General features: G+C 36.0%; 5 protein-coding genes and 1 long non-coding RNA gene across 12 annotated transcripts; 4 read left to right on the forward strand and 2 right to left on the reverse strand.

Moving 5' to 3' along the window:
- Positions 1-107: 107 nt before the first annotated feature.
- Positions 108-1,747, reverse strand: LOC136778556 (vitellogenin-like). The gene is made up of 4 exons (XM_066735507.1): positions 1,565-1,747; positions 1,025-1,418; positions 547-880; positions 108-454 (listed from the first exon to the last, which is right to left on the reverse strand). Exons 1-4 carry the CDS (start codon positions 1,593-1,595, stop codon positions 203-205), a joined length of 1,011 nt encoding a protein of 336 aa, XP_066591604.1. The 5' UTR covers positions 1,596-1,747; the 3' UTR covers positions 108-202.
- A 174-nt stretch (positions 1,748-1,921) lies between these two features.
- Positions 1,922-6,231, forward strand: LOC136778702 (uncharacterized). The gene is made up of 9 exons (XM_066735801.1): positions 1,922-2,352; positions 2,418-3,160; positions 3,251-3,439; positions 3,506-3,519; positions 3,613-3,615; positions 3,827-3,990; positions 4,064-4,406; positions 5,069-5,396; positions 5,462-6,231. The coding sequence occupies exons 1-9, from the start codon at positions 2,235-2,237 to the stop codon at positions 5,696-5,698; spliced, it is 2,139 nt and encodes a 712-aa protein (XP_066591898.1). The 5' UTR covers positions 1,922-2,234; the 3' UTR covers positions 5,699-6,231.
- Positions 6,232-6,777: 546 nt separating this feature from the next.
- On the forward strand, positions 6,778-11,602 carry LOC136778558 (vitellogenin-like). 4 transcript variants are annotated; one of them, XR_010823457.1, is made up of 6 exons: positions 7,667-8,529; positions 8,667-8,959; positions 9,028-9,420; positions 9,508-9,815; positions 9,883-10,053; positions 10,211-10,348. XR_010823457.1 is itself a non-coding variant. In XM_066735510.1 (4 exons), the coding sequence occupies exons 1-4, from the start codon at positions 9,990-9,992 to the stop codon at positions 11,523-11,525; spliced, it is 969 nt and encodes a 322-aa protein (XP_066591607.1). In that variant the 5' UTR covers positions 9,720-9,989; the 3' UTR covers positions 11,526-11,602. The 4 variants fall into 4 exon arrangements, 1 of the variants encoding a protein (XP_066591607.1); XR_010823458.1 differs by lacking the exon at positions 7,667-8,529 and adding an exon at positions 6,778-7,645 and having other exon boundaries at positions 9,508-10,053; XR_010823456.1 differs by having other exon boundaries at positions 9,508-10,053.
- Positions 11,603-13,450: 1,848 nt separating this feature from the next.
- Positions 13,451-16,661, forward strand: LOC136778557 (rRNA 2'-O-methyltransferase fibrillarin-like). The gene is made up of 5 exons (XM_066735508.1): positions 13,451-13,478; positions 13,917-14,284; positions 14,357-14,530; positions 14,758-15,003; positions 15,079-16,661. The coding sequence occupies exons 1-5, from the start codon at positions 13,466-13,468 to the stop codon at positions 15,247-15,249; spliced, it is 972 nt and encodes a 323-aa protein (XP_066591605.1). The 5' UTR covers positions 13,451-13,465; the 3' UTR covers positions 15,250-16,661.
- A 136-nt stretch (positions 16,662-16,797) lies between these two features.
- Positions 16,798-22,675, reverse strand: Pu (GTP cyclohydrolase punch). Of its 4 annotated transcripts, none has more exons than XM_066735511.1 (6): positions 21,480-21,693; positions 19,447-19,621; positions 18,375-18,584; positions 17,837-18,002; positions 17,653-17,769; positions 16,798-17,131 (listed from the first exon to the last, which is right to left on the reverse strand). In XM_066735511.1, the coding sequence occupies exons 1-6, from the start codon at positions 21,516-21,518 to the stop codon at positions 17,002-17,004; spliced, it is 837 nt and encodes a 278-aa protein (XP_066591608.1). In that variant the 5' UTR covers positions 21,519-21,693; the 3' UTR covers positions 16,798-17,001. The 4 variants fall into 4 exon arrangements, with proteins under 4 accessions (XP_066591608.1, XP_066591610.1, XP_066591611.1 ...); XM_066735513.1 differs by lacking the exon at positions 21,480-21,693 and adding an exon at positions 20,038-20,448; XM_066735514.1 differs by lacking the exons at positions 19,447-19,621; positions 21,480-21,693 and adding an exon at positions 22,478-22,675.
- Positions 17,733-18,529, forward strand: LOC136778560 (uncharacterized). The gene is made up of 3 exons (XR_010823459.1): positions 17,733-17,873; positions 18,035-18,293; positions 18,395-18,529. It is a non-coding gene; the product is annotated as an uncharacterized lncRNA (long non-coding RNA).
- Positions 22,676-22,796: the final 121 nt, after the last annotated feature.

Genomic DNA, 22,796 nt, shown 5'->3' on the forward strand with positions numbered 1-22,796 from the left:
AACAAACAAAGTATTCTCTTTCTTTAGAGGAGCCGTCAAAATACTCATAATTCTTTTTACAGAACTATAATATACTGATATATACTAAAAAAGTTTAAAAAATGTGATTTTATTAATGAACGATATATTTGTAACTTTGTTTACAGGCATTTTCGGTGTTCTAAAAGACACAGGAGGATGCAAATGATATTTTCGCTGCTCGTTAATAAGTTCCCAAATTAGGTGCTTTGACCTTTTCAGGTTCAAGCTCCGAATTAGCAATGATACTGGTTTTGGCTGGCTTGTGCACTCTGGGCAACTCTTCTTTAGCAGGCTTGACTCCAAGTAGCGATATGCTTATGATCTCATTGATACCAAAGAGTTTTGAGTTTTTCGAATGACTCAGAGTACCTTCTTGACGAGTCTCTGATCGGATGTCCACATCCGACACGGAAATACGGCTTATCGAAGATCTCTGATAAGGAGATAAGAGTATAGCGAATATTCTGGTTAGTATTCAGTTTATCTGATATTAACACTAATATTATTATTATTTTGCAGATATACCAAAGTGGAGTTGGAGGTCTTGTCTGCATCAGCGTTGAAGTAGCTACCAAAGTGATAGGATGCGTAGCAGGTACAATTGTTGAGCATAGTGGTTTTAAGGATTTCGATGGTCTCACCAGCGACTTTATTAAGAGATGGCAAAGACTCAAGCTCGTAGTAGATACCGGTAGCTGCTGGCCGCTGTCTACGTTGAGCAAGATCCATCGGCGACGCTCTATGCTTAACTTCGAAGGTAACGTTGCATTGCCCCAACGTTACATTCTCCACTGAATGAAAAGTGCCATCAGGCTTCCCATTTAGATCCACTCCAATGTTCAACTGCTTTACAATGGATCTTTACAAGGAAATATACTATATTCTATTTATAGCTTTCTTTCTATTCTTACAATGCTAAAATATAGCGGTAATTCATTTTGGAATATCATAACTACTATAATATTGTTGTTATTATAATTATATTTGAAGCATGATGAAATACCTGATCATATTGAGTTTTTCAGTGAAAGTGTCCCTTGGTACTAACAAATGCTCGATGCCATGGTTGTTAAATTTCACTTCGAAGGGTTCATCACCAATGAGATATTCACCAGAGTTACTAGAAGAGTCATCTTCCATCGAACTATCCTTGTCATTGGGATGCAAAGAATCGATACTCCACACTTTTGCATTTTCCAAACGGCAGTTAAGAGTATCGTCACCCTTGGGCCTGCAATAGAGCTTGGAAACTAGATTCGTACTCAGACGACCGTCATCGGATAATTTCTCCTGATAAGATTCTCCAGCTTTCGCCAGCACAGTCGCCGTAGCATTCACCTCCACATTAAATATGAACTCCGGCCCATATTGCCAAGTGGTTTGGTCTAGTTTCGCAACTATGCAAACAAGAAAGAAGACCAATCGTTATTATTATAATTCAATGTTAGTCCGCACGATATTATCATTGGCGTATATTTTACAATTTGCATCAACGAAACAATGTAATAACTCTTGTTAAAGCAATGCTCAATGATTTACCGACCTAAAAAAAATGGAATTAACACAGCGATCATGTCGTTGCACGATGTTTCACCGGTTTAATATTCTTCTATGCCCCAAGTTCTCTTATATTCAACGAATTGCACACGCACGACCTCGTAGATTAATTCCATCAAGACATCCCACTACATATTGCGTTGCTCTCGTAATTTTCGACCTCTGCCCGGATAAACGTGATTCATCGTTCCATATCCTCGTTCTGATCCTTTTGTTTGCTCCAGTTTTTACATTGTTTCAGGTGTAAAACTCCATATTTTATATTATTGTAAATCTGGCAGTATTAACCATAAACCAATGATAAATTTATACCAAGTGGAAGATTGACAGATGCTGAAAAGTGTTAATAGTAAATAAGCCAAATACTGGAAAAGAATGGAGAACGTAATACATAAAGGAAGAACCATTTATTTGGGGGCCTCTTATACTTCCGGTTACGATATTAACACATTGCAGCTTCTTGTACTATCAAGTGGATCTCAGACGGATATAATAATGGTTTAAGGTCTCAGATAATTTAAATGTAAAGTGAGTGCACTCAGTATACAATTATGTCTGGAAATATCATGTCGATCAATACGGAAGACAAAAGCTATCCTGATACTTGTGATCCTTGCGGAAACGTTACTTGATAAAATTCAACTCAAGGAGACATAATGATACATATAAATAAGTTGAGCCGTTATAAGGATGAAGCAGATGCTATTAGTGCGATATTACAGTTGTGTCAAAGTACAGGAGACATGTTAGTGACAGTACTACCTTTTTTCTTAGGTAAGTCAAGTTTTATTTATAAGTTTTCTATTACTTTTTTTTCAATATAAAATTTTCTTTTACAGCAGCTAACATATTAGATGATGGGGACCCTATGCACGAGCTACGCTGGCAAAATAAAGATCCAGAATTTACGTACGATGTTTTGATAAATATGAATCTACATTCGCAAAATAATATGCAGAACGTAAGCTCTTTCTGTTCAGTGATTCGTACGAATCTTAAATGTCGTCCAAAAGGTAGTGACACTTTGTTCTGTCGTTTTCATCTCCAAGAGGAAGAAACAAGAAACCAGGAAAAACGTTTTCACTTGCACGATTCTTATTCACCATCGTCAACTGGGAAAAATATCGAATGCAAAAAGCGTGAAACGAATGACCTGCTGATGTCAGAATCATTTGAGATCAGATTTAATCCACGAGGGGTGGAAAATCTTGTTATCGACAGAAATATTTCCAGGTGGAATCTCGATACGATAAAGCTCATCGTAACTCAATTGCATCATGGAATAAATCTAGATCTTCCTCGCAAAGACTTCACCACTTTGGAAAATTCGACAAATGGTTATTGCGATGTCGCTGTCAAGGTCACGCAGAAAAAAGAGTCTTTCGATGTCAGAACAGCTCATTTCGATGACTTTGAGATATCGTTGGATCCTCTTATTACCAAATATAGCTTGGACCAGTCAAACGAATATTTCATAATCCAAAAGACTAGAAATCCGAATAAATGTCTTGGTAGGCAAATGTACTTTCTTGGAAAACACCGCAATCTTGGTATAATCGATCAGCATACTACTGTCATTATGGTAGGTTTGTAGAAAAATGTTCAATGGAAAGTTCAAAATTAAACTGTGCTAATCAGAGATTTTTATAATAATTATTCTTTCTCTTTGCAGAATTCTTCTGTCAGTCGCATGGTAGTATCTAAATTTGGATTCTCTTCCTACACTATTTCCGAGGGTGTGATAAATCATTCAAACGCTACTTTTTATCCGAGTCAGAAAATTAGCGTAATTCTAAAAAATGTAGCACCAGTCCAAAATGAATTTGTAGATATTCCAAACCCTGCTTCGACGAGCATTCACGTTCTTTCTAATTTCGATTGAATTTTGTAGAGTGTACAGTCGTTTTGTTACGAATACACGAAGTAGTATCTCAATGGCAAGTAATTAAACAAACTTTGCTGTTAATTATGATATAATAATAGTATGATAATTTTCTTAATTATAATCAATTAATTGTTAATTAAATAAAACAGATGGTAAATATAAAGTGAGAACCCATTATAGTCTGAATAATGAACGATTTGTAAAAAGAAGGCTTAATAAAGCGATGCGCTTAAACCATTGAAGAGAAAGCAAAGTAGCGACAAATAATTTTCTTGCTACGCACAAGCACCTAAACAAGCTTGGTGAATTAGTCTTGATCGAATAAACTTGCGACACGACATAAAGGGGTTGTAATGCGAATAGTCGTCACTACAAAATAAGACTTCGTAACGCGAGGAGGAGGAGGAGGAGGAAGAGGAAAGCGACAACGAAGACAGCGAAAACGAGAAAAACCTACAATAATTACTTTGGTTTTGAACCTATTGTGAATTTTACTGACATGCTCACTATTATTCCATTTTTTCTGGGTTAGTAGAAAGACAAGTCAAAGAATTGAAATATAAGTTAAATTAAATTTTAATAATTGTTTATATGGTGCAGCTGGTGCAATTACGTGGAATGGGACGTTATGGCAATACGGTCCCGAGTATCTATACGACGTTACTGCAAATGTGACACTGGCGGATGGCGATCCAAATAACCAGAACTACTTGGTAAGCAGCATGACTGCTAGCTTGAAATGTCGGCCAAAACCACAAGAAGATGATAGACTCGTATGCCAATTGAAGGACGCCATAGTGAGAAAAACACCCATTCGTAGTACTGGCGTAATTATAACGATTAGACAAGTTGACTGGCCCTTTGAAATTCAATTTAGCAAGCGTGGCGTTGAAAGTATCATGGTGCAAACACCAATATCTAACTGGATGTTAAATATCATTAGGTCCGTAAAAGTGCCAAGCGAAAGAGAACTCGTTAAACAATGAGATGACGTGGGCAGTATACAAGACTATTGTAACATTGGTGCACTTCCTTTTCTATCCTTGTTTTAACTCTAAGTCTCATCTGTGTTGTAATATTTTAAATCTTAAACTATTTAAAATGCTGACTAATCACCGCATGCCTTCTGACACGTTGACTGGTGCTGCTGATTAATGTTTATGATAAATAAAGAGTTGCTGCTCTCAGGGTCGTACAAAAAATATTAATAAGACGATCAGCTGATATGGAATAATCGATGAACCACGGATTATTAAGTTCATTTTTATTCTTTACGTTAAATTCTACATCATGAATTTTATTATTTTCCTATGTTTATGCTATTATTTTGATTCCATGATTTATTTTATTGGTCTTCCGTATGGTTTTAAAACTGGTACAATTATAGCGCTATCAATTCAAACGTTTGCGGTCAACCATTCATCTCTTTTTAAACGCTGTATATCTTGAAAATTCTACTTACTCCAAGGGGTCACAGGAAATGCGTCAATGTTGTAATATCCTGTGGGTTGTTTGTTTATTAAGGTTGAGGGTTCCGCAAAACTTCATAATATTCTAGTATAAGTAATTTATTGTTCCATTATATTTGATCCAATTTTTCTTTAGGTCTATTGCCGGCCAGTTGAGCATTGGCATTGATCTGCACGATGTGAAAAATTTTTCCACGCCTATAAAAGCAAAGGAGAATTTTGTTTTTGGCCAATGTCTCGTTACGTACAATATCAGCCAATATTTTGTAAGCATGCTAGTTAAAGATTTTCGCCAACTAGAAAGAAAGCTTGAGCAATTTCGACCGATTATTATTCCACTGGAAAAAACGCCTGTTGGATGGATTCAAAGCATTGTAAAGACAAGAAATCCTAGTAAATGCGAGAAGCATTCAGAACAATTATTTGGAGGCTTTGCAAATGCAGGCTTAATGAGACTACAAACGGTGAGCTATGATATTAATTTACTTCCAATAACTTACTATTTTTTTGCTTACTATTATTATTTCAGGTTTCTTCGACGAGTCGAATAACAGTGCAAGAAACTTTTAAGAGCGAGACCCTTACCGAAAGCAAAGTAATTACAATAGATGGGGACAGAGGAAAATCAGTTTTACACAGAGAGTTTATAAGTGTTGCCCTTCGAGAAGTTGTGCCTGCCAAAGAAAAATTATTAACAATACCCGATGCCGTTACTACTAATATTTTCAATGATGATGAAATTTTGGATAATCTAATCGGTCATTAAATATCATACTCCACTAATTTACTACCACTTTAGCATTTAATCATTTTTGTGGGTATGGCATTAGAAAAGTATTTTTTTTAATTATTTGGTGTAAATCCATGCAGTGTTTGGTGGTAGGTATGTGAAGCTCTGCCAGAATTTCCAGTCTTTAAAAGATAAATAATTTTTTATATAAAAGAATATTTAATAGAAAAGAATAATTAATCACACTGTTCTTAAAAGATGAAAATGATATGTATGTATAGTAAATGTTACAAATTATTTTAACAGCTTAACTGCGTCTGCGAAATTGCTTCTATACTATTATAAATTTAAATTTGCGTCGTCGTGAAAAGTTTGAAGAAAGATATATTGACGTCACACAACAAGGACATGATCAGTCTCTCAGACAGACGATGGGTAACGATATCGACCCGTTAACAAATAAAAGATAAAAACCAGTCTTCTTGTTACACCATGCACATATTGCGCAACAGCTATTCATCTTTTTAATAGTAATGCCTAAACATTTCCACTAAGTACTTGAAATAAACAATCATCCAGCGAAGAAAGGCTTAGTGTCGGCAGTTGGCTGCACATTTTGACTTGAAATATTATCACGATGTGCTTGGATTTGCTGCCAGTTTATGAACCAAAATGGTTGTTTATCTCGTGGCCAAGTTTTTATTCTGTTGATCAGTTCGATGTCACCAAAAGCTTCAGGAGGAAGATCCTGTTGAGCCGTTGATGCTGTGGACGTTGTGTCAGTCGGCGTAACGTTATTAAGGTTCTCAGAGTTAATCCTGTTATCGACTTCATCAGTATTAACTAAGGTGGAAGAGGTAGTAGTTGAGCTGGCAGCAGCTTCCTGCTCCTCGCGAAAACGTGGCAGCACCACTGGATAACGGTTACTGCTGCCAGCATATGGAGGACGCTGCTGGCCATTCACAAAATATATTACGGCTGCCATTAATATTACGTATCTCATCTACGAAAATAAATTTCAACATTAATATGCTTCTTTTGGGTTCTCTTGCAGATACAAAGAAAATCCAATAAACCTTAGAATTAGGAAGTCTGTATATTTGGCATACTTACCATTATTGTAAATGAGTTAACTCCAAATGATCCTTATTGTAAAATATTCACTCAATACTCGCAGACACTCAAAACTGATATGCCTTGAGTCGGATCGGGTCTGGTATATAAATCGCCGAGTGGTTTTGTAGCACCATCCCCGCTACCGAGCAAACGATTCATCGAATAGTGGGGAAACTTATCGAGTGTTTTTATAAAAAGAATGCAGGAGGATGTATGTATGTATACTGATGAATGGCAAAACCTATTTTATACACAAGCTTATATTAAAGAATTACGCAGCATAGACTGTTTCTGCGAAATGGAAAGCGCTTCTGAACTTTCACCCGCACACTGATAACAAATTCAATGCGAACTTGGAAATTCCGAATGAAACTAAAAACAAGTCAATGTTATCCATTGGATGTAAAGACTAATTGAGGAGATTCGGAGCAAAACTGGATAAACCCATTTGTTTGAAAACGTGTATATTAGTGGTGATTATCGGTTGATTTGTTAAAGTACAACATGTAAACTGAGCAATTTTTAGTAAAAATCAAATAATTAAATCTTATTTATTCGATTTTGCTTCGAAGCTTCTAATTACTATAGTCGTTGATTATCTGTCGAAGTTGCTATGCGTAAATTATGTAGAAAGTCTATGTTTGATAGATTTAATAATATTTTTTCAAATTGTTCACACTAGACTTATAAAAATTGTAATATATAAGTAGTCAAAGTACAGTATTGTTTAAGAAAAATCTAAAATTAGTAACGTGTAAGATAATACAAGGATTTCAACGTTCATAAATTACGAGCGAGCATGTATGCCAGAAGAATAATATAATACCGGTTTGGGATTTTCCGCAGTCTGATTCATCGTGCGATGAGGTACAGTGACAAAAGGATTTATATTTGTAGAAATAAGTTATTTCTTACTAAATGTGGAAAGCGGTGAAATGAATTATTATTGCCAGTGCAATGAAATAATAGAAGTTCGATTATCGTATAGGCTATTCATATACATTTAACAGTAGATGCTTTAACCGCGGTTATTACTGTACGTAATTCTAGCACGATTTAATTAACAGTTCGTTCTAATTAATTATTCTATAATTCTAAATGTAAGATTATAAAAAAAATATTGCGAATTATAACAAACTAGGATTCAAAGTCATTATATTTTATTTATTATTTTTAAACACTTTAGTTAGGTTTTTAAAAATTAAAAGGAACACTGATAAATATACTTTCGCTCAAATGGATTAATCATGCCGAAAATTGACTTTAAGAATTATTTTAAGCTTCTGCATTATCTAATTCAAATCCAAATGAGATAGTTGTGACTCAACACTGGTTAATGACAAATTTACAATCCCTCGATCCTTAACTGGATAAGTGTATTACCAAGGTTTTCTAGTAGGCATCTTTTTTTATTTGTTGTGTGAAACTTATTACGTTTAAAGAACTCCAAATTTGAAATTTTTAATAGAATTAAAAATATAAAAATTTTAATTGAAACAGATGCGATTTCCGAAATTATTAACTAAGATAATTTTTTTTAATTTGAAGGCTTTTATTCAATAATATAGTACAAGATCTTGTGTGAGAGTAGTTGAGCGGTTGTTGGCAGTAAATGTAAGTTAATTTAGCAAGTGGGTGGTATAAACTGGTATAAAGAGCTTTAAAAGAGAACAGTTACACGAGTAAGTAGTCAGAAAGTGACTACGCACATAAAGCCAGTATGAATTTTGTTCTGATACCGTTTTTCCTAGGTCAGTTATGTTCCAAACAAACAATTAGAAAATGTTAATACAATCCAACTCCAATATTTTGTATTTAACAAAAGAAATGTATAGTTTTTTTTTAATTTTTTAATGTAATGTTTGTCGTCTATTTCTTTGTCTTTCAGGTGTGCATTTATTATCTCAAGATAATGATGATTTATGGAAATATGGACCCGAATATACATTCGACACAAGAGTTGGCATGATTTCAGCTTTAAAGGCGGACAATGGTCGTCATTTGGGAACTAGTTTGTCATTAAAGCTGATTTGTCGACCTGATGAACCGGACAACTTGATTTGTAGATTTAAAGATGCTAAAGTAACAAAATTATCACCGCGTTCTTTTGATGTTGAAGCAACAATACCAGATAAAAGTGCAACCTATCGAACTTATGGAATAGGAAATTTTTCATTACAGGTAATGGTTAAAATATTGAATGAACAATAATTATTATACAGCTTATCATATAAATTGAACTCTTTCAGGTGAAGTTTCAAGAAAACGGTATCGAATTTTACAAAGTATCCTCAGCTGATCGTATTCCACAATCACTGCTAAATGATTATCGTTCGATTATTAATCAACTAAGCATAGGTGCTAATTTAATCGACAATGAAAGCAAATTTAAGCTCAATGAAAATTTCACTGTGGGCATGTGCCCTACTAGTTATACCATTTTCACTGATAAGACAAAAATATTGTTAAATAATATATCAAATTATGAGCTTGAGTCAATGGTTCATGCGAAATTAGTGGAAGATGAAACGATAATTATGGATAAATTGAGAGATATAGACAATTGTTTGATAAAGTCTCCTTATTCGTTTGGTATCAGATATTTAAATGGAATTGTACTTAGAGATGTTGTTGATAAATTGGTAGGCATTAGAATGTCTTAAAGAGTTTTATACAGTATCATTTATAGTGTCTTCCAAATTATTCCATTAAATTTAATCTCATTTTAGAAATCATCAAAGAGCACCGTTGCAATGTCACGAGTCCATTTCCATTCAGAAACTATTAATACAGTGGATATATACGATGAAAAAGGTAATAATCTCGGTTCAATGTTGGATCACATTTACGTTACTCTAGAATCGGTAAAGCCTGCCAGAAGCAAACTCAATTCATTAATCAAAGAGGCAAAGGTTTATACTCTTATGATGGAATAATGTGACAGCAATACATAAATATAGTGCTTAAAATTAGATTATTATCTATGTAGAAAAGCTACAGAATAATAAACGACTAACAATAATTATACATATCAAAAGTACGTCAAAAATATTGTCCATTCAAGATGATTTATAGAAACACTGAGATTTTATAACTGCTGGTAGGAGCTTTCAGTTTCCAGAGGGAGTATTCGAGTTAATTAAACGACGAGTGAAGTGTTAGGGGGTCAGCAGGGTATGTTAGCTGATATAAAAGCAGAGACCACCGTGATATGCAAAGTAGTTTAACATTATTGGCCATCATGATCATCTTCCTGTTGTTACCGTTTTTCCTAGGTACGTGTCTTATAAATTGTATCAATGTATTTTCAAAAGCACATTTAACGATGATTTCTATTTCTATTTAATAAAAGTTTATTAAAAATAATAATATGTTTTTATGTAGTATTTTTTGAATTTTAAAATCATATATTTTTTCCATTTGTACCTTTAGTGAGCCAAGTGTCCATCGACATGGACTCTTGGTTTTATGGCCCAGAATACACGTATAGAATACGAGTTAACACAACTGCCGAGGATAGTATGAGTAACGACGGAATACCTAGCCGAGCTTACGATATCAGTACCACCTTGAAATGTAGGCCTCGTGCACCAGATACACTGAATTGTCGATTTTCATCTGTAACCATGGGTTTCTTTGAAGCTGGTATGGCTGACCTTGGCCAGGAAACACTGGGCGATTTTGAAATTAACGAGGACCCTTTTGAGATCAAATTTGATAGGTACATCGTACCAATATTTTAAATTTTATTTCACATCTTTTCTATAACAATATTTATTTGTTTTTCTTTAAACTTTTACTGTCCCTCAACTCGCAGTATAGCAATATTGGTGTATTCCCTTTCAGTATAATAAGTGGTTTGAAGGTTTTATTAAACCTATATTGGCCTGTATATTATAATTTGTTTAAATATTCGAGACAACGACAAAAATTGATTTTCATTATTTTAATCGTAGGAAAGGCGTTTCCGGTATTGCTGTCAGTGGAAGCCTATCTCCGTGGACCGTTGATATGATTCGAGCAATTGTAAGCCAGCTAAGTGTTGGTATTGAATTGGACGATGCCTCCAAGTTTTTCATCAGCGACGGTGCTTATGCGAAGGAAAAATCTTTCTTGGGCGTGTGTAACAGTTTCTTCCATGTGAGCCAACAAACGCTGGAGAATGATTGGAGGCAATCAAGCTTTCAGATTCTTCCAATCTCTGGTAACAAACAATTAGAGATTAATGGGAAAGAATTAAAAATTGACAAAATTAGAGATTTGGAAAACTGTCAGAACCGAGGCAATTACTTTTTTGGTAGCAAGGAAGGATATGGCATACTTCACTCCGAATCAATGATCAAAGTTGTAAGTGTCTCATTAACCTTGAAGCATATTTCATCCTTTGATGTAACGAACAAATACATACCCATATACACACTTGTTGATTTTAATTTATTGCATCAATTTAATGATGCAGACATTAAAGCAATTACATTTATCTCTAATCAATATATTAAAATGTTTTTCTTTGAATCAATAGAAATCTTCAAGGGCAGGAATAATCGTCTCAGATAGCAGCTTTACATCGTTTACCAGCAACGAGATTTCTCTAATGAAAAAATTAAAAAGTATTACTTTAAAAGAAGATATTACTTTGGATTTAATTTCTATCAGTATCGCAAATTCCGATTTGCCTGTTATTCCCAATAAAGTTTATACAAGTATATTTGTACATGATACTTTGCAAAAGAATTCGGCAAATTAATTGAATTGTAAAATATTTTATTATTTTTAGTCGTATTATTCGAATACGAATTTCCAATAAAAATATAATTAAGTATATTTCAAGAATGGCATATTTTCTACATTTATTAACTCTATATTATATAAACACGCAAGTATTAAATATTTTTAATTAACATGAGGATGAGATGTAAAATAATTTAATTTGTTGCTGCTCCTGTTTGCCAATGAATGGTCTTACCATCAATGAAAACGAAAATAATAAGAAATAAAAACGTCAGATTTCCTATAACGAATAAACATTTGATTTATTACGTAATAGTAATAAGTAATGTAATTCAAGTAAAAAATAAAAAAAAGGTGCGATCCATTATTCGGTAGAATTCGGTAGACTACCGACAATACCGACTTTACTAGCGACAACAACATCGCTGGCTGTCGGTAACTGGACTTAACGAATATTAACCGATACCAAAAATTGTCGCCGGCCAGGTTTTGCTTTTGAGTTTTGACCCTTTTGACATTATTCGGAGCCGCGACCCTGTGCCTTAACTTTTTGAATTAACCCATCTTCGTCACTCCATTTTGATCCAGGATTCAGTTTTTCCCGAGATAGAGGGATACTGGAACTGGAGTACTGGACAGTGGTGAGTGGACACTTGGACAGTACGACAGTAGATAAAGGTCGCGAGGCAGTACTTTTTTTGGCGACAAATACGGATCCAGAAGTCAAAGGACCCGCACATAAACCAGACGGTCCAGCTCTATTCTGAACATAATTATATATATTTGTATAATCAAACGATTTATTAATGTCCAGCGTAGAACGAAAAATAGGTACAGCAGGCAAATGGGATTTCAATCAAGATCCCTTTTGATTTTCTGTATTGACTGTATTATGCCGGACACGATTGTATGTCGACAACAAATCATCGCCTTGCCCCTTGGCCCATTAACGATGACACTGACGGTACAGGTAGTTTACTCCTACATGTACAAAATCTGAATTTGTATTATTCTGCTCCATAAAATTCCCACGAATTCGGTAGAAATGGGTCGTCCACCCAAAGCAGAGCTCATTGAGAGCTGGAGGCGCTGGAGCTGGCCCTGGCGCACGACTCGCGGAATTAAATACATTTCGAGCAACATTTGACTACCGAGAAACGCTCCGCGAGGCGACCATCCTGCGGTGTTGTACCAAAGTGAGGAGTTTGAAATAGAGAAGACTGACGGTCGGATTGGACTTGGACGGAGTGTCGGAATGAGCGATGAAGCGAAACTGCCCGAGAATCCCGGACCTAATTTTTACCAAGAAATCTTCTATAATTTTAAGAATAATAATTTATTTTTGCTCTCAAATTACTCATTACAGTCTAGCCCGTAGTCATGAAGGCTTACTTTTTTTAATAAATCTAGTGATTCTTTTCACAGAGTAAAACAATTGTTGTTATTTTTTAATTTGTTTATCTTTGAAAAACAGGCCCTTTATTGCCATGGGGTGGATCAAGACGAATAAGTTAAGCTAATTTTTCTAAAAATCTGCTAGAACATAATTGGAAGATGAAATATTCGACCTGGATGGGTCCCCTTAAGTATTTGCTAAGTTAAAAATCGATTTTTATTTGGTTTATTATTGATACCACGTCTCAAAGAATTAATATATTAATTAAATAATAATTTAATATATATTTATAAATATATTGTTTCGACCCATGATTTCGATAGTAATAGATCGATACAGCGTGCGTAGTCTCGAATTCTCGATTGAAGGTATCGATATTTATTATAAACCGGAAGGCCGCACTCGAGCGATCGAAGTGGTTCTTTACAGTTTCGATATGTGCGTAACATCCGGAAAACGTGAGCGTCCAAATTTTCGGCGTGATCGTTTGCACGTGGATTAAGGAGGGTTATTAAAATTAGAATTATTTTATATTTTTCAAAGAGGATTTCAAGATAAACATGGGAAGACCAGGTAATTAATATTCTTTAGAACCTAGCTTTCACGCACTTTTATTATTAACTTTATTACGATTACTTATTAATTAGAAAAGGTAGTATTCCATTTTAAAGCAGTGTTTCTCCTATGAATGTTTTAATTTCTGATTTTTAACTTTCTTATTGGAAAATTGTTTAACATTAAGGTAGCTGGTTTCTTATGAATAATAACCTAATAATTCCTAACCTGCGATATTTGACAATAATCGTTTTTTCAACTTTAAATCTATGAAGTACAAATACTTTTATATTAACCACATGTACAATTATGTTAGAGGCTAATTTTATGTTTTCGATAAGAGAAACTTATTAAATTTTAACTATTTATTTTTTGCTTCCTGTGAAAAGTACAAGTAATTAAATTTTTGTTCTCACATCCTTTATTGACATTATATGTTATATTTATGATTTACAGGGTTTTCCCCAGCTGGAGGTGGCGGAAGGGGAGGTAGAGGAGGTGGACGTGGTGGAGGACGAGGTGGTTTTGGTGGAGGAAGAGGAGGTGGTGGTGGTGGTGGAAGAGGTGGAGGTGGAGGTGGTGGAAGAGGTGGATTTGGTGGTGGAAGAGGTGGTGGAAGGGGTGGAGGAACACCACGTGGTGGGCGTGGAGGTGGACGAGGCAGAGGAGGTGGAGGTGGAGGTTTCAAAGGAGGCAAAACTGTAGTAATAGAACCTCATCGTCATGAGGGTGTATTTATTGCCAGGGGAAAGGAAGATGCATTGGTTACTTTAAATTTAGTACCAGGCTCAGAAGTTTATGGAGAAAAAAGGATATCTGTAGATGTAAGGAAGCAAGTGTTCTAAAACTATTGATTTTTAAATGAGACTGACAACTGATATTATTATTATAAACAGGGTGAAAATGGAGAAAAAATTGAATACAGAGTATGGAATCCATTTAGATCAAAATTAGCAGCTGCAATTTTAGGAGGAGTAGATCAAATTCACATGGGCCCTGGAAGTAAAGTATTGTATTTAGGTGCAGCATCTGGTACCACTGTATCTCATGTGGCTGATATTGTCGGCCAGGTATGTTAAAACAGATATCAATCCAAAAATGCATACATTAGAGCCAAGCTAGCTGATTATTACCAGTTTGGTGTCGAAGTGATGCTATATTAATGTACATATTAATTTAAAGAGCACAATTATTTTTTGCTTTCTTTAATATGTAATACATTTATGAAATATTTAATTGTTATAAGCTGATCAGTACAGTATGACTCTAGAGAGTATAACAGTTATTTCATTTCTAGGAAGGGCTTGTATATGCAGTAGAGTTTTCTCACAGATCAGGGAGAGATCTTATAAATGTTGCTAAAAAGAGAACCAATATCATTCCTATAATTGAAGATGCAAGACATCCACACAAATATAGGATGCTTGTTGGAATGGTAGATACAGTATTTGCAGATGTGGCTCAACCCGATCAAGCAAGAATAGTTTCTCTAAATTCACAGTACTTCCTCAAAAATGGAGGACACTTTGTTATTTCTATTAAAGTAAGTGTATTTGTTATTTTACATTCATTAAAAATCACAATAAACAAAGCTAAATGAAATATGTGTCACTTGCAGGCTAGCTGTATAGATTCAACTGCACAGCCAGAAGCAGTATTTGCTTCAGAAGTAAAAAAATTGGTAGCTGATAAGCTGAAACCACAGGAGCAGATAACATTAGAGCCTTATGAAAGAGATCACGCTGTAATTGTTGGTGTGTTTAGGCCACCTCCAAAAAATTCGACGTAATCTTGTACATAACTTAGCAATTAAGTTCAATTAATTCATATTTTTTTATCATCATTGTATTATATGTAATCCCAAAAAATTGTTTTGAGCAAAATTTTTAAAACGTCTTGTTTGAGTGACAGAATGAAACACAAACTAAGAAGCTAGTTTAAATTAAGTTTCAAAAGTTGACAATTTGACTTTAAGACGATTTTTGTAATTTAAGAAGTCAGTCAGTGTCTATAATACTGTTCAACTATGGATTACACTTTTCACATATGCTTCACATATTTTTAAATAAAATAATAGGTTTCAAGAAAGAACCTACGACCTAAGAGTAATAGGTTACCCTCAGTTTAAAAAATATTATAACTGATTGACTTCCTAAGCTAAAAAAATTAAAATGGAAGCAAAGGAAGGTATAGAATTTTATTGGATAGGTTGAAATAAATAAATGTATTTCTTAAAATATATAAGAATAATTTTATATATCATCAGAAAAATATTATAAATATAAAACATTCATTCTCATAAAAAACATGGAATGATTACTTTATCTAATATATCTTCAAATTGAAATGAACTTAGTAGTGATATTCAAATGTAAGGAAATTTCAGTCGATTGATCAGCGTATTAAATATATGATTACATAAATGGAATTAAATCTGAAAAAAGAACTTTTGTCAAAAGTCAGCTCAACAATTGAAGCAGTTTGGAACATTAACACGCTTCTAAATTTCTTGTTAAAAAAGATATCTGTTATGTGAAGAATCTTTCCTATTTAATTAAAATAGGTATATGTGTATAGTATCAGAAAAATAGTATATCATTTGTTATACCTATGCTATTAAATCAATGGGAAATTAAGAAGCTTCGGACGTATAGAAATTTCTCGTGGAAAATTGCTAGAAGCAGCAAGATGAGTTTCGATATGGTCCCTATTATACAATATAAGAAAACCGCTCGATGCGTAACGTAAATGTATGGCTGATATTACGCTACGCATCTTGCTTGTGCGTCGTTTCCTTTTCTACACCATTAAAAATGCTTAAGTTCAAACCTTAAGTACTCGCATAACTATTTTCATATAAATCTTCAAAGGCAGCGCATATATAACATTTCAAATACAATTGTACCTAATACACTCATGTAACAAGTGTACGTGTACATTATACATTTATACATGACGAGACTGCAAAGTCGCATCGAGAATTTGCACAGTAGAGTTAAGATCGTCGTAACGAAGAACTACGTCGAATGCGGTAACAATGAAACTGTATCGTGGCAATAAGCTTGGCTGTAGCTTCTTGCGACGACGAGAAGAATATATTTTTTGCTCTTCACATAAACAGCGCAGAAATGTTTGAAACAGGAGGATCGTAAAATCTGTTCATCCGTCTATATATATATATATATATATATATATATATATGTATAACAAAAGACGCTTATTGTCACGAGCGCAGCGTTATCTTGGATATTTCATGCGAACCGATCGCAGTAAATTCGATCGATACAATAATTGAGAAGAAACGCTCGCCTATTGTTAAGCAAAATGAATGTTAAGTTACCCGGAAAGACACGTGATTGCATAAATAATTCCAATGAGGCTCTCTGAGCGTGAAAATACTATAAAGTGTAGAATACTCGAAGAAAGTGGAGATGATTGTATTGGTGGTAAAAGCAATGTCAAGATAAAACATGCGAACGTCGTGAAGAAGAGAAGAACGGAGCAAGAGAGAAGAGTCGGAGATTCCAGGACAGTGCAGAATTTACTTGGAGTGGACCAAATTGAGAAACTCTTCGCGTGTTTTTGGGTCATCTCGAAACACGCCCAGCATCGTCGACGTAACTGTCTTGCTGTTGATCTTTTGCACACCCCTCATTACCATGCACATGTGTCTGAAAAGAAAGAAAAAATATTACACTTCCACATACACGAAGACCTCGTGCAAAAAGCATCATTAGCAAGTACAAAGTGTTATTCATTAAGTTTGACGCGCAAATCTCGTGCACGTTACCGGTTTGAATTTTACATAATTGATGCAATATCTTTAAATCAGGTAGTAGAGATTAAGAATTTATTTGGAATTGAAAGGGGCAAAAAACGTACGTGTTACGTATATGCGTTATATACTTGTCTCTGCTGGATCTGACACCTCGATGGATAAAAATGTAAGATTCTTTATAGCTCCATATTAGAACAAGGTCGAATTCTTACGTGCGATTAATCCTTGCGAAAACTATTGCTCAATGCTTGGCAGTGCATTGAAATGGAACCAAAGACCATGAGAGTGAACCTGCCACCGTTGGAACAGGTATTTTTCAAGATCTACTTGGTAGAAGGATTTTTGTAACAGGTGTGAATGCAGGAAGAACGATGGAGGAATTAGGGTGATTTTTGTACAAACGAAGATACGTACACTCCTTCGACAACAACCGCAACCCCAGCTGGTTCCACAGCTTTGGTAACGGCTACAGCGATTTGCTTGGTCAGCCTCTCCTGAACCTGAAGACGACGACTGAAAATCTCCACGATCCTGAAAATTAAAGAACGCGTCATGGAGTGACAAATGTTCTTATCCAAGAAAACATCCCAAAACTCACCTGGCTAATTTGCTGAGTCCAAGAATCTTCTTGCAAGGTAAATACCCAATCGACACTTTTCCATAAAACGGTACCAAATGGTGCTCGCACATGGAGAACATTTCGATATCCTTTACAACCACCATCTCGTCGTGGTCCTCGTCGAATACAGCGTCATTGATTACATCTGTAAGTAAAATCACTTGTTTTATGTTTCAGCGAGTGGAAGAGTGACGAGGGCACGGAATCCACCTATTGCCCTTGGACATGTATATAGCACATAACCGGAAAGGAGGGTTGCTCTCCTCCACCGTTTCCAAGGCAACCTTAGCAATGACCTACACGATTCTCTCTGCCACGACTGACACGAATTTCCACACTGTGAAAAACTCGATCGAACCGTTTAATGGAGGCAAAAAAATCATTGCACAATTAGCAGCACGTGCACAACGGGAAAATCGATCAACGATTTATCAAGGTAACAATATCGATCAAAGATCACGACTGACTTATAATTCTTGTTTCTTTTTTTTCCTCTCTAAAACAATTATAAACTTACCATCGATGCTCTGATCGTAGCCTTTGGTGAAGAACAGCATGGCTTTCGCTGCTCTTTCCGGTGTTTTGAGAAGCCCCGGCCTGTCAGGATTTTCGCCCAGCGAACTCAGAAGAAGCCTGTAGCTCCTCGACATTTCCGGAAGCAACGCTTCGCGCGTGGGTGGCCTGTGGTCCAGCTCCAAATCGTGATGGAACGTACACTTTTCATGACCTTTAATCGAAGAAGAGCAACTACGTCAAAAACTGTTCATCGAATTGAGAAATGCTCGTGCACAGTCTCGTCTTCGTAACACGTTGACACACACGAGATCTCTCCTATCGCGTGTCACGACCCATGATAATAGACCAAACATTCATACGTATTTGCTGTAGAAGAAAGAGTGAATCTCGTTGCATCGTTCTTCGAGAAATTGCCTTTATTTTTACAAAATCGCTCGGTTTACTTATTATTATATTGTATACTCTTGCTTTTATCTCTTTGGAACGTTTCACCCTACCGAGAAAGCGAAGGAGACTCGCTGGATGACTATACTTTTGTCACATTACAGTTATACGCATTAAGTACGATCATAACTGTACCTCCACTATCGTTCTAGGATATCAAAAAGCATTCTGCGATTAACCTGGAAATGAAGGAACCGTCGACCTACGAAATTCTGCAAAATTCTTCCAATCAGCTGTGCGATCTATCAAACGCTCGAGTTCCCGCAACGTTTCCGCAGTGATTTTGGTCACAAGAAAATTGTCATCTTTTCGATAAATACTTCATTTTAATCAAAGTATGTGGTTTGTGAATCACGCGAGTTTCTTTTCGCAATTTGGCAAAAAACGATAATATTCTTGTAAAGAGTTTATTCCCGCAATGTTTTTGATCGCAAGAAAATTGTCATCTTTTCGATAAATAATTCATTTTAATCAAACTGTGTGATTTGTGTAACACGCGAGTTTCCTTTCGCAATTAAGCAAACACTGTAATATTCTTGTAAATAATTTATTCTTAAAACCAAACATGTGATGTATATACGAAACGCAAGCTTCCAGGACATATTGTTCCGCCGAGTATATTCTTGTACCTGGGGTGGTGGATGTGCGAGGTGTTCGTGGAGTTCCCGCAATTTCCAAATCGCCTTCCTCGACGCTCTCGTTCCACGAGTAATTTCTGATCGGTCCAGGCTTCTTGATCTTCATCCCTCGATCTTCCTCCACCTCATAGATCTTCCGCTCCGTCTTGATTTTCGCGCACTGACTCTGTACACCATTCATGATCGCTATCACGCTTACCGTTGCTAATTACACGCGCTCTTTTCTCTCTCCTGCTTTTATTCAATTGCCTTAACAAACGCGCGCTCGGTGTACGCGTGAGTACGTGCGTTCGTTACCCGGAAGAATGCGGCGAAGGAAGAAGAAAAAATCAAGGAAACATTTAGAGAGGAGCGTGCATGATGGGATTGCATGAAGCAACTCGGACGAATGAACGATAAATCGTGATGGATTTGTACGAGTGTTCTAGAGGGGGGGGGGGGGGGGGGGTAAGAATAATAAGAGAGCAGAGAGAGAGAGAGAGAGAGAGAGAGAGATTAAAGGATCAGCATAGAGCACTCGAGGAGGGGAAACAAAAATAATGAAAGGGAAAGAGAAAAATAGCAAATCCTAGAGTAACGCACGAGTGTTGCGTGTGCGTATTTGGGACGTTTGATGCGCTCGCGCACTTTATCACTTTACACTCTGGTCCGTTCCAGTAGTGTACTGACACTGACAGTACGGACAACACTGCTCGGGCACAAATCTCGATGTACCAAAAGTTGGACTGTCAGTGGCAGTACCTCCACCAGAGGGAACCGGAAGTGAACGAAACTCGTCGAGGTCCCGAGCGAGTCCCGAGCGATCCCGAGTCCCGAATCCCGATATCCATCAACCCACCCACCCCTCTTTTGCTACTTTAGTCTCTTTCCCTCTCCCTAACTAGCTTTCCCTCTCCTGTGTGACGCAGGACACGTCTCTCCTCGCTTTCTTTCTCTCTACTCATGCGTATATATTATTGGTGTTGTTGTTATTATTATTATTATTATTCTCATGTGGCTCATTATACCCAAATGACCACTTTTCCTTGTTACTTTTTATTTCAACCAATAACGTCACTGCTACAGCGTCAAACTTGCGACACGCTTTCAGGAAAAATCACGGCGTATAGCCAGGATTCTCGTGAAAGTCTTGGTAATAGCGTATTTCTAGATGATTTCACTTCATTTATATATATATCATAAATATACGGGTTTTTTTACTATTTCAATTATTCCCTCTTCGTTTCTTTATTATTATATACTATCTTGACGGACGACGTTTGATAATTCCAAGTTGCAAATTTTGTTATGCGGAGAATTATGTTAATTTTTGTACTTCTTATCAATATAATACATTTATTGAACATGTCAGATTATGTCGCTTTATTTCCAGACGATTGAACGTTTGCTCCAAAAGATTTGCTAAAAATTGAGAATTTTTTAGGAATATTTGCTCGAATAAAGGAAGCTAAATATTGTACTTATATAGGAAGAAATTGGAAAGACGATAAAATTATAAATAAATTACGAGTAGAGCAACATATACTGTCTGATTATTCGACGTCGAGTAAAGCTTTTCGACGTGAAAAGATAAATAATAATATTTGATCAGTTTGTACGGAGGATGCTCGTGTCAAACCGGCCATAAATAATAATCGGTGTTGGACTTTTTTGCAAATGGTGTACATATGTCAAATGACGCGGCGGTTGTCATGCTGCGAGCCCACGCTGGGGCTCAAAATATTTTGATTTATACGACGAATCCTTATAGGAGAATAGGCAATGCCCCTGCGGTGTTTTGTCGCATTATAGTTTTTCGTTGATGCATCTGTGTGTGAGTCACGGTGGTAATTCCCATTCTCTGCGTTCCTCGCTACTCCTTTCCTAACCTCTTATTTAGGTCCCGATAGGCTCGCTAACCTCCATTCACGTTCTTCGCTTTTTATCCGAATCTCGTTTTTTCCTTGCCTTTGGCCGAATCGAACGAAGGACTAACTAGTTCCGAGAAAAACGAAGAAGGAAGTTTTCCTTGATCGATTGCTCACCGACGCGAAAGAATAGAGCGCGCTTCTTGCACGCTTCATTGGGATTTCCAAAACTTTGTTCTCATTGATCGTATGGCTGTAATAATCATGACCCTTCGTCTTTTTAATATAGTTGCGTCATTACGGCTATCCGTGCCGAATCAGTAATCGATATTACGGTATTTAACACACCATGTCTTGCATAGATGCAGACTCACTACTGAAAGTTGTCAGAGCTCAATTGACCTTCACTACTTGTGGTGAACGATACAAGACCCCCCCCCCCCTTCCCCCTGGAGCAGCGACTATTCATTGTGAAATAGTTCACGTACTTTTATTGATTAAATATAACAAGGAGAGGCTGGGATTACCTATGGGGAATGCTCGATCATAAGCATAGTTTCGAGAAATATAACAGGAAATCGTAAAACTGCAAAGGAGGAAACTTGTAATAGTAGCAACGAAATTATGGCCAATTTGTTTTAAGGATATAATTGCAGCTGCTGCTCCGCGGTAATAAAATTCAGAGCTTCTGTTCTTCCTTTGTGGTCATTATACATATCGTTAAATAATTTAATTGTAACATTGGCTGACGCGAGCTTTCTCGGATTCTTGGGAAAATAAACAATAATGTTTGATTTCACGCTTTTCGTCTTATTCACTTCTTGGCGGATCTGTTTTTTATCTTTTTTTTTCTTTGCTGATAAATATTCGCGACTCATTGGTATTAGTGATTTAAACCCGTTCTATGCTGCAAAAGGTAGCACGGATTGTGTTATTCTATACTACACTTGGGAATTTATGTCATATCGGATTTTATGCGTGACTTGGAATCTCTATTACGATTCGCACCATAGATTTTTCTCACCCTCATTAGAAGAACATTCTCCTCCATCGAGCTGATCGATGGAGAATAAATATGAGAAGATCACCATCGACACGCGTAACACCGATATTGCTCTTATTTATTTTATTAAAAAAATTGAATAATCGTACGCGTGATACGATTTTATACCCACCTTTCTTCAGGATTAAATTCCCATTTGTCGCTTTCACGTCACCGTTCATCTCCTTTCGTTTGTTGCCCATTTTTATTTTTTCAAAATTATCGTTGTTTCTTTGAAGCGTTAAATGGCCAATTTAATACTGGCAACAACTGTCAATAAAAGCCTCGATAGGTAGAGTACATGAGCGAACTGCGAAACTACGCTAAGATTCTGGGTAAGCAGTTTATATTTATATATAATGTAAGAACAGATACATCTCCCTCCCACTTCCAGACAACTGATTTCCAATTTACCTCTGTTCTACGATCTTACATTTTTTCATGGCCGTGGT

Source organism: Prorops nasuta, unplaced genomic scaffold (genome assembly GCF_024137725.1).
Source record: "Prorops nasuta isolate Cenicafe-Biocafe unplaced genomic scaffold, Cenicafe_Pnas_1.2 PNAS00014, whole genome shotgun sequence".
Classification (NCBI taxonomy): Eukaryota; Metazoa; Arthropoda; class Insecta; order Hymenoptera; family Bethylidae; genus Prorops; species Prorops nasuta.